The sequence below is a fragment of the Hippoglossus hippoglossus genome, chromosome 21 (genome assembly GCF_009819705.1).
Source record: "Hippoglossus hippoglossus isolate fHipHip1 chromosome 21, fHipHip1.pri, whole genome shotgun sequence".
Lineage (NCBI taxonomy): Eukaryota > Metazoa > Chordata > Actinopteri > Pleuronectiformes > Pleuronectidae > Hippoglossus > Hippoglossus hippoglossus.
The window spans coordinates 10,599,144-10,610,271 of record NC_047171.1 but is presented as its reverse complement, the minus strand read 5'-3'; the positions used below and the strand labels follow the sequence as shown (position 1 = coordinate 10,610,271).

The window sequence follows — 11,128 nt, the reverse complement described above, 5'->3', positions numbered from 1 at the left end:
ATTAATCAACCAACACCTTAACTTCAGTCTTACAGCAGAAACATGTCATTTAACTCCACCTTTCTCAAACACCTAATACAGAACTACTAAGAACAGCCAACCGTAACACTATCCCTGTGTGATTTGATAATCCACGCATGAATGGACTTGACAGGGCATCAATGGCACTTTGACATGGCCGTAAACACACACACTCCCACTCTCTCCTCACAGGTGTCATGGAAAAAAACGCCACACTCTGAACATAGGGGCGAAGGTTATTTTGACACAAGCAAATTATAACATTGTGACCTTTAGAATGTGCTCAATAGAAGTGAAGCATTTCTTTTCTTTCAGACTAACAACATGTGATGTAACCAGCAAAAACATGAATCACGTCAAAGAAATATCTGAAGTATCTGGTCGAAGTTATGTTCAAATCAGGGTTTCTTGAAGTTGGATTTAAGACCATAATGAAATTTAGAAGATCTATGTCACGTACGACAGATATGAAATAATATTGGAGTCCCAAAATTTCTTACACTTTCCCCATTTTTGAAGACAGGGTGAAGTAGCCTAGTAGAGAATAACCCACGTTTTCTCTTAAACTTAAGGCAGAGACAGTGTAACCCTCTTATATTCAACAGTAATTTCCCACAGCGTAGACACAACTACGACACACGCCAACATTCTAAACTACGCATGGCACAAAAATATTTATATGAAAGTGGTGTTAAACATACATTGGCATCATTAAGATCTACCTGAAGGTATTTAAGACCTGGTTTATAATATTTTAATGTATTTATAAAATTTGGACTATTACATTTTAGACTTTTTGAGACCCCTTGGAACCCCTGTAAATGTGGAGCATCAGTATTTAATTTCTTCTTTCAGAATTATCTGGCAAACGAATGCAACAGAATAGTTAAAAAGAAATACGTTTATTAGTGTTTATTAGCACAGTGAATACAGAGACATGAAAACAATCTCTCGTTCAACATGTTTATTACAAAAACATACATAAAGCCTCAATTTAGGATAATTCCAGTAAACTGAAAATAATCTCAGTATGAGTTTCAGATGTTTGATTTTTCCATCTCTGACTCTAGATTGATAAATGAAGCAAAAGTATAATATGTATTGTAAATCTATAGCATTTGTATGAAGCCAGACTGTTAACCTAAAAATACCAAAGAGTTTCCACATCATTACAACGAAGGTCTATTTATTGCAGCGAGTTAAATTCTGAAAAAAACATGTGAGGCAGAGAAGGTCAACAACAAACTATTCTTCCCCTGTTGTACAAAACCGATGTTCGTATTAAACCTATGACTATTGACGGTAAAGAAAAAAGATTCAGCCGTTGATCTGCATGTGTGTTTTGCTTTTACTCTTTTGTCAAAAAATAGTCTGAGGTCTTTCTGGCTACACTTCATCATGGCTCTTTTCTTTTTGGCACAAATAAAATAACATGAAATAAAAAAAATCCCCCCCGAAAAAAAACAACCGCTACAGTCTCCCGTGCTTCCCACCTGTGATCTGTACTATACAGGCACATAATTGGTCATAAGCACTTTGGTCAATCAATAACAACATTAAGTCTGACATCTGCATGAAAGCGTATAAAATATAATTCTGGAAAAAGGAAATAAGTACATGTGAATGTGTAGTGGTGTTTTTTGTGTGTAATTCATGTTTCCTTGCCTTACAGTTTAATTAATAGCTGATTTTGATGACGTATTTACTACGTAGAAATTCAAACAATAAAAGTTACTATAGGTCGAGAGAAAAAGACTCTGGGAAATCAATGGAAACATTATTCAGGATAATTCCTGGGGGCCAGTTGCTACAAAATATCTCTGCCTAAAGATGCACATAGACAATTATGAATTACTGAGCAATCACCAAAGCTATAGCTTTAGCACGGGGACAATTAATTGCCAAATTAGCTCCAACGTAAACAAGATGCTGGTCAATAGTGCCATTTCTTCTCCATTCTTCATTTCATTGCCAATATTGTCAGTCGACAGCGAACTGCAGTTTAACTAAGAAAACACACCAGTTTGTCTCAATTTCTCTGAGGCACTTAATTCTGAAACGAGTCACATGAACCCCTGGCTGAAATGTCATGACTACGTATAATGTAGCTCTCTGCTGGGCATCCCTCATTTTCAAAGTTAAGAATAACTCAAAGAAGGGCTTACAACGGAGATTCAATGAGCAGTGATTCCCCCCAAACAACTATCAGGCATCATCAACGCAGGATTCTGGTCATGCTGTCAACTTGGTAAATCGTGGCGAATATGGAAAACTTTGGTCATCTGCAGCACGACAGTCAAATCAGCAGTGGTACCATTAAGACACTTGCTTTAGAAAGGCATGGACTCATTAAATGATTCAGACTTGCTATCTTTTTCTAAATTAATGTGGGTGTGCATGTGTGTCTGGGAGGAAGAAAGAGAAAAAGGGGACAATTATTCTCAGTAGCTTCAATTTAGCGCATTGTTTGGGCTCCACGGCCCATTTCCAGAAGACGGCAGGACGACAACTGGCTGGCGCTTCCAGTCTGTACAATCTGATTGGCTATTGTTTTGGTGCGAAGTGTGATTGGCTGGGGAAGTGGCTCACATTTTATTGAAACACTCCTTGGCGTTGGACCACACCTGGATTCCCTGGAAGGCAAACAGAAAAAAGAGAGATTAATAGGAACCCAACAACAATTGATGAGTGGAACTGATGAATTAAAACCAACAAAATACCTGGGGAACAAGAGCAAACAAACTGAACTCCCTACCTTCTTACACATGCTGATCTGCATAATGGCATAGCTGATTAGTGCTTCACGCAAATCTTTGTCCTTCTGCTCCTTAAACAGTTCGATGTCTGCCCAGGCTATTTTCAAAAATTCTCTGAGGGTACAGACAAAGAAACATGCCATCGTGGCTCAGTCTGTGTGAAGCAGGAAGAACTTAAATGTGTATTACAAACTGAGTGACCACGAAGCAGATTATATAAGTTGATACAGAAAAAAAGAGAGTAAGAGGAACAGACATACAGTAGGAGACACACAGTGGGGGATGTTTAGATGACAGTAACAATTTTGAAAAATGCAGATGACTGACTAAATTCTTTTGCACTTACCGACTCTCTTTGTTCTTCTCCAATACGGCCTCCTCCCCCTCCTGTATACTCAGCGCCAGGGCTGCCAACCTGTTCTCCCTCTGCTCCTGGCTGTCCTGGCCAAATAGTTTACTGGTCATCCCTTTCAGAGAAAAGATTCGTACCGTCTACACACACAGACAATAAGACACACATATTAGAAATCAGCATAGTATATATTCATACATCCAATTTGATGGTTTTATCAAATTGCATCGCAAAATTATTTTTAACACAAAACTAATTCTGTTGATTTTAATATGGTGCTAATGCCGACATTGTGTTTGTGTTTGCCACCTGCGTGTTTGCCCAGGATGTATATTAGGACGTGAGGTTTACTAAACTAGTGTGTGTTTGTGTGTTACCCCGTTGATCAGCTCGTCTCTCTGCTGTTTCTTATTGGTGAGGTCCTGAACTGCCATCTCCAACTCATACTGGATCAAGTCCTGTTTCTTACACACTGACCTAAAAGACAAAAAAAAATGTAACAACAGTAAAGTAGAAATTATGCTTCCACTGCCCCAAAATTATTTGCCTCTGCACATTCTCCAGAGGGGATGTGTGTGATAACGCAAATGTCCGAGTGAGAGCCTCTCTCTCCAGAGTTTCTCGTGCCAGGCCCCTATCATAAATTCTGGAGAATGTCCGAATGAGCTCATGTGAGAACCCAACAGGAGATCCTCCTCCGGAGGGCCTGACACTGCTTTGTGTTTCCCTCTGTAACACACTCACTTACCTGACAGCATCAGTGTAGAAGAGGTATTCTTTCAGTTGGTCTGCATAGTGCTCTTCTTCCTCCAGAATGTCATCTATTGATGTAGCATATCTGTGCACATACAAAGTCACATTCAACAGTGAACCAATGCAGAAAAAATACATTATGTGTGTGGATGCGTGAATGTGTCTAAATTAAGAGTTGTTTAGTTTAAAGACACGTCTTACTATTTATTAAGTGTAAGCACTGGTTGAACTGGTTACTTACGTGTCCATGTGGTGACCAGCACTCTGTAGTCCATCTCCCATCTCCTTCTCTATAGCACTCCACTCACTGAAGACACAACAAATTTAGGAGAACTTTACTTTTGACTGATCTCTTTTCAGTCTACACAGCATAGGTTTTCCTTCAAGTAGTCAAAAGAACTAAATGGTACTTTTTGTGCATCATTTCCTCAATGTATACAGCAAATGAGTGGAGCAAAAGTAGGTGGATGCAGAATACGCACAGAGTGTCGTTTAATTTTAAGGTGTGGCTTCATTCATGTTTTATTTTGTTCAAATGTTGCACCATCTCTGAGGCCAAAACTGTGATTTGATTCATGTAGAAAGATACAGTAACAACAGAACAGGTGTTTCTCACCTGAAGACTCTGCCATAGTTACCGTGGACCTTGTAGACTCCGTACAGCCTGTCCGCTACTTTCTAGAATGAAGACAACAGAATCGAGTTATGTGCATTGTTTTATACTTCAAAATACCCTTTATTTAAAAACACCTTAGTGGCTATATTTGTTTTTAACAGTGACTCAATATATTCTCCATTAATATGAAAGGCTTCACACTACACATCTTGCAGCCAGACACAGCTTTGAACTAACTGTGGACCGCTCACATTACATGATAAGCCCATATGCAAAAACAATGCAAACCACTAGCCAAATCTAAGAAAGCAGTTAAATAGGTGCGTGTGTGTGTGTGTGTGTGTGTGTGTGTGTGTGTGTGTGTGTGTGTGTGTGTGTGTGTACATGTCTGTACATGTCCAAACTCACCGCCCGCACCCTGAGTAACTGAGAGATGACAGTGTTCAGGTCATCACTGGAGTGTTTCAGTGCTGTGAATTGCCTGGAGAAGACAACAAATGGGTCGTAACTCAAACAGTGTTTAAGTGACACGAAGCATTTTCACTTTCGGTTTTACACCTACTGGTCTGGGTTCTTGACTCTGAGCATGGCACTCAGAGACTTGAGTCTGGAATCAGCCTGATGGAGAACAGAAAATCACATTTGAGTTATGTTAGAGAAAGATATTTTACATTCAGCACACAGGAGAATCTATGAAGGGGTGCCTTCAAGATACAAAATCTATTAAAGAAATGACAGCGACAAAACACTACGACCTCTTTACCTTGTCTTGGAAACCCGTCTCCAAAACCGCATCCTTCCATCTCTTCTCCTGAGGACAAATGATTGACAGATGATCAACAACTAACAGGCAGGTAGTACAAATCCAGTTTGAGGGTGTTTCAAATGGCAAGACTCATGAGTTATCAAATTTCACCAGTTCACAGATGAATAACAAATAAGAGTGATGCATGCGAGAGCTCTGTGGCAAATACTACAGGGTTTGTTTTCCATGCGATCACAGTGTGGGCGCAGAAGATTTCATTGGAAAGGACTTCAGCACAAAACAAACCTTCAGCCTTCATTTTTCTCAAGACCCTGTGATATGGATTTTTAGCTGGTTTCATATTTGTCTGTATCAAGGATTTCCCCTACCATTATAAGACTTAGTGCACCCCCTAATCATTTCTGCACAGCACCTAAGCCAAATGAGCGAATGGAAATATGGTGTTTTCTACCACTCTGGAGAGACAGGATACCAGGTTGGCCCTCATTTACGTAATTTTTTCTATGGTTTAAAAAAACTGGAGGTTGTCTTATATTTCAATAGTAGACAATTATGTATTCACCAGTGCACCAGTGTTCGTAATGTTTAAAGAGTGTTGTATTATTGGTTATTTGTAGCCATATGTTGCTAGGGATGCTATCAGACAGGCACTGAACCCCGGGTATTCTGCTTTCAGGAGGGCATGTATATGAGAATTCAACTGTCCAAATTATTTAGTCCAAATATTTTCTGGAACTTTTCCTTCCAGCCTCCTAGCAAACCCTCCAGAGAATGCCAAAGAGTGCCCATCAGAGAGTACAGCAGGATTATGTCCTGGAGAATCACTGCGAGCGATTGGGTAATGATGACCTTTAACACGCGAAAGGATGAAAAAGAGGTGCCATACACGTTCCTGCCTGCTCTACCCGGACTGACTCAATTGTGCTGACATTTTCCAGAGTTCATGTCTGAAATGGTTTAGGTTGGTGAGTGCTTAGTGAGTAAATCAGCCTTAAAAGAGTTCTGTTCATCACTTTTATCCTGCAGGGATCTCTGAAGACTGATGTAACTTGTTCTGAGGAAAGGAAACAAATCCATGACAGGTGAAAACTATGTCTTTGTATCTTCAGACGTTTTTTTTGCTGCAGAAATAAACCAAGTAGAAAATCTGTCGGGCAACAGCCAATTCTTGTGACAGCCAAGAATTCCGCTGTCACAGATGATCAGCTCAAATACACTCAAGTCTCAAGATTGTCCGAGAAATTGATAACGCAAGAGCAAAGAGAGCGAGAGAGGAATCGACTCGCTACAGTAACTCTGTCAATTGACTCGTGGCCTCTGGGAAAGTGAGCTGTCTCCAGGTAACGACTGAACAAACAAACACTTTTGGCCGCCAAACATGATGTCAGATAGTTATGGGTGGATAAGAAAACTGGAATTCAAATCCATGCACTTTATTTTACCAGTATTATTTTGTATGCTGAACAGTTTGATCACCGACAACGGTTTAGGACATAGTAATAACTAAAGCTGTTTTCACACATGAACTTCAGAAAACTGGGTCTGGACATTTCCCAGAGTTTTCCTTTTACACATGATGAATGCAGCAGGAGAGTCTGGGTCAGATGCCTTTACAAAAAAAGGGAAAATGTCTTGAACCTTCAGGTCAGGGGTGGCGTCTGGGTAGAGCACGCAGGAGACAGGACGTGACGTATACATTTTGCAGCAGAAAGCAGGGCTTTTGTTTACGAAACATTGACCTCTGTGTCGGCTCTGTATCTCATTGTCTCTCCATGTTGACATCTTCATAAGTGTCTTCTACGTTTATGCTTCTTCTTTCCTTCATCCTGATTTATTTCTGTTCTTCCAGTTTTACGCTCGTTTCATGTTCAAAATGTCACCAACACACCCACTTGCTTGCTGGGAATCTTCTGGAGATTTTCAACCTGTATTCTCACCCTAATATTTTGCGGATATTTCACAAGAGGGTTGGCAGGTAAAGTTCTGGAAAATATCTGGAAAATGTCCAGAGCCACTGACGCTGACATTTGTGTTCTCACATACAGCCCCTCTAGATTATGTCAGGAAAATGTCCGGTCTTCAATGCAAGTCTGAAAACAGCTTCAGAGGCCTTATAAAAAGGAGTTTGGCTCATGTCATCAATTATAATTGTTTTGCTTTTCGTCTGTGTTGTGTTTTTTAAAATATTGCAATAAAAATAGTGCATTTGTGCCTCAGCCCACCGGAAAACCAGAGAAAACCCTGGTATCCTGTAGCAACATCTAGACATCATTTTAATTCAAGCCTCTTGAATTGCTTTGACTTGTTGCTATTCTTAATTGGAAATCCCTGGTCTACTAAAAGCGCAGGTTGTGTATAAGTACGACAGCAGACCTCAATGAGACATTTAGGCGGTATGTGTTTGAACGCTAACCTCTGTGAGAAAGCAGAGGAAGATTTCATCATCGGAAAGGACACGATGTGATGCAACACGCAACAGGAAGTTTTCCAGGCCGACCCTCCGTCGCTCAACAAAGTCCGGGTCAAGGTTATCTGCTGACATCTTGTGCCAAACAAACTCTGCCTACAAGAGACACAATCAAGGAAGAGAGGAGAAAAATACAACACATCAGCTCAAAAGTCCCGGTGAGTCACGCCTCTTACTTGGAAGAAACTGAAGCAAAAATAACTGAGAAAAACGTCACAGCTGAATCGTTTTCTTTTACAAACATGCAAGACCTACAGCTAACCACAAGGATTAATCATGCCCAAATAAGTTTTTCATGTAATTCATGTTTTGATTAATCACATTCCATTGCTCACATTTGTGTCACTCACCCTTTTCTCTGGTAGTGGAGGGATGACGACATAGGGGTATGTGACCAGGAGGTAATTTCTGAGCAGCTCAAACTCGCTGTAGCGTCTCCACAAAGTATCAGGTGCGGACGGCGTTCCTCCCTCCGGGAAAGTTTCAGCTGGCCTGCGGACACATGAGTAAACAGTATGTTTATTTGTTGTACATGTGTCAGGACATCTGAGCTACTTTATTTGTTCAGAGCACGTTGAGACACAGAAATAGCAATGCATCTAAACTAACTTCAAAATATTAGGGTTTTTATCTTAGTTATGTCTTGTGTATTTCTTCTGTAAGTGTTATCCCTTCACTCTTCTTGTTACCCTGCTGTTTTTTAGGACAAACATTTTAAACTGTTTGCATATTGCCGTAAAACTCGTGTCAGTGGGGGAAAAAAATCAACAGTGAAAAACAGGATGCTCCAGCTTGTGACCCACCGTGTTTCTATGAGGTAGACAGTATAGGTTTCCTGCATGTTGACCGTGTTCTTCCCTGTTCTCTTCTCTGCCTCCGTCACATTGATCTCCATTTTTCTCAACAGAGCTGTCCCTCTTTCCACCATCTGCGCAGATGAGAAAGATTGCGTAAGCATGAGGAAAAAGAATACGAACTAGTCATTGAAAAGCAGAATATGAAGGTATAGGGAGGTTTATCAAGGGGACATCAGACAATAATAACACCAGGTGAAGAGACATGTGTGCGCAGGGTAACAGTGTGGTTCTCGGGTGGTAAGAGATTATTAAAAGTTCCACTCAGAACCATGTAGATTCTGTTATTGAGATAAGATAAAATATGACTTTTTTTAATCCCAAAAGAAATTCTTGTGCCAGCTTGCTCCAAGATCACAACATATAATAGAATAGAATACAGTGAATAAAACAATATGGAGTATGGAGAGTAAAAATATCAGTGACAAATAAACGTGTGTGTAAATGAAACAAACATTTTAGAGTAATGCAGAAGCAGTGTCATAGATCTGAGAGAAAAATAAGGAAGTTATGTGAGACAGTGAAATAAATACTACACAAAAGTGGCAGTAAGTAATAGTGATAACGTATCTACTTCTATACAGATGCATGACAAGCGTTAAACAGATCAACACAGAGGTGCAGGTTTGTGTCTTCAGGGTTGTGACAACACCCTGGAGGGTTGTGACAGACGTGTGCAGGTCACAAGATGAGACAAGATAATAAAACAACCAGCGTCAGTGAACTGGGGAAAACATCGATCTCTCTCCTTTTCTCCTCTGAAACCACGAAGACGACTCAGTGAAGAGGCTAAAAATTCATGTCCACTAAACTTTAGGCTTCTGACTTGCTAGCTAATGAGCTAAAGGCAGCATCAAAGTTTACAAGGCAGCCTCGAGCCAGTGTTAGCATTAGCAACTTGGGCTGACTTTGGCACTTTAGCGTCGCTTTTGCAGAGTTAGCAGCTGAAGCTACTTTGGGAGCTAACGGTCCTTTAAAAGCTGTTTTAAAGTGAAGCTCCGAGTGTCACCAACTCCCCCGGAAGCTAACACACAAGTTCAGGCCTGTTTGGAAAAGTTTTCACCGGTAAGGAAAAACCAGCAGTTCCGGACTAATGGACATTGTTTAACAGGGAGAAGGACACATGCACGACCGTGTTGATGAAGTTGTTCTCCGACTCGGATGAAGTCAGGTCGGTGTTTCCGATCACAGCCACTTCGTTGGTCCCAGAGTCAGCGGAGTCAGCCATCATCACCTCCTGTCCGCTCCACTGTCAGCTGAGACGAGGGGCTGCCTCTGCGCATGCGCGTCCTGTCACAACGACCACTGAGACCTGTGGACAGAACAACAAAATAAAGTGAAATACATGTTTTATTATCAAACAGTACTTATTAAATGATACATACAATAAAATAACAAAGTAAAATATATAAAATAGAAGTTTATCAACAAAATGTATGGTTTTGTATCAGCAATGGTAAATAGATAATAAATAGATAACTACAAAATAAAATAAGTAAAATAAATGTTTTATGTTTGATTATTAAGGAGCACTCATTAAATGACACATACAATACAATTATGAAGTAAAACAAAATCAACTAGAAGTTTATCAACTAAATGTATGGTTTTGTATCAGCAATGGTTAATAGATAATAAATAGATTACTAAAACATAAAATAAAATAAAATAATATAGTTTTTTACTGTAGCCCAAACTGGATAAACTAAAAAACTTTTTATGACAACTGAAGGATACCACAGGTGAGGTGAGGGATATTCAGCTGCAACATGCAACTTCACCACTAGATGTCACACAATTCTACACACTGAACTTTTAAACATTTGGTCATTTGAATATTATTTGAATTTTGATTATCGATTAGATTGTGTAGATAATCCCTTTTTGAGTTGTGTGTTGTATTGTTTTACAGCAAGTATGTGTTAACAGTTTATTTTGTTATGTTTGTGATGTTGCTCTGTTTGGATGTGGGGTCGATCAGGGAGAGTGACAACAGGTTTGCACCATCAGTTCTCTGAGAAAGGAGGGGCTGGGCAGACTCAAGGTGACAGAGAATGGGTGAAGTGTCCTGCATTGCATTGCGCTTTAGTCAGGACGTTGCATTTATCTTCTGTATTTTTGCAGATAGGTTGAATTGTGAGGTCAGCAGTAGCCCAGAGTCCAAACTTGGTCTTGTCTTCAGTGTGGTTTCTATTTGTCTTTCTGTTTAGCTCACCTCATACTTACCAGCGCAGGTGGTAGATTCCAGGCAGGTGAGGCTGTAAAGCAAAAATGCCAGTCAGTAGTAAAAGGGAGAGAGAGGAGTTGGCAGCTTGCTGTGATGTTGCGGAGTCGTGTAGTTTTGTGCTCTTTTTCTTTCATTAGTATGATTTAGGTTTTTTTTTGTGTTTCCCAGGCATCTTTTTGTCTTTGTGTTGTAGTACCTTTTTGTTATCCACAAACAATTTTTAATACAAGCAAGTGGATAGTTTTGTATCAGCTATGCTTATTTGATGACAAATGAATGACTGAAATAAACAACATAAAATAAGACCTTAAATAAA

General features: G+C 39.9%; 1 protein-coding gene across 1 annotated transcript; it reads right to left on the bottom strand.

The window, feature by feature from the left end:
• Window positions 1–1,675: 1,675 nt before the first annotated feature.
• Window positions 1,676–9,891, bottom strand: LOC117754569 (sorting nexin-4-like). The gene is made up of 14 exons (XM_034573501.1): window positions 9,718–9,891; window positions 8,535–8,659; window positions 8,082–8,223; window positions 7,678–7,827; window positions 5,262–5,309; window positions 5,061–5,116; window positions 4,907–4,979; window positions 4,499–4,560; window positions 4,124–4,189; window positions 3,878–3,967; window positions 3,507–3,606; window positions 3,124–3,269; window positions 2,777–2,891; window positions 1,676–2,654 (listed from the first exon to the last, which is right to left on the bottom strand). The coding sequence occupies exons 1-14, from the start codon at window positions 9,814–9,816 to the stop codon at window positions 2,607–2,609; spliced, it is 1,320 nt and encodes a 439-aa protein (XP_034429392.1). The 5' UTR covers window positions 9,817–9,891; the 3' UTR covers window positions 1,676–2,606.
• Between the last annotated feature and the right edge of the window lie 1,237 nt (window positions 9,892–11,128).

Coding starts and splice junctions, on each gene's coding strand:
- LOC117754569 (XM_034573501.1), bottom strand. CDS start 9,816: ATGATGGCTGACTCCGCTGACTCTGGGACCAACGAAGTGGCTGTGATC. Junction 7,828..8,081: donor CTCCACTACCAGAGAAAAGG/GTGAGTGACACA, acceptor TGTCTCTTGTAG/GCAGAGTTTGTTTGGCACAA. Junction 4,980..5,060: donor AGAGTCAAGAACCCAGACCA/GTAGGTGTAAAA, acceptor TGTCTTCTCCAG/GCAATTCACAGCACTGAAAC.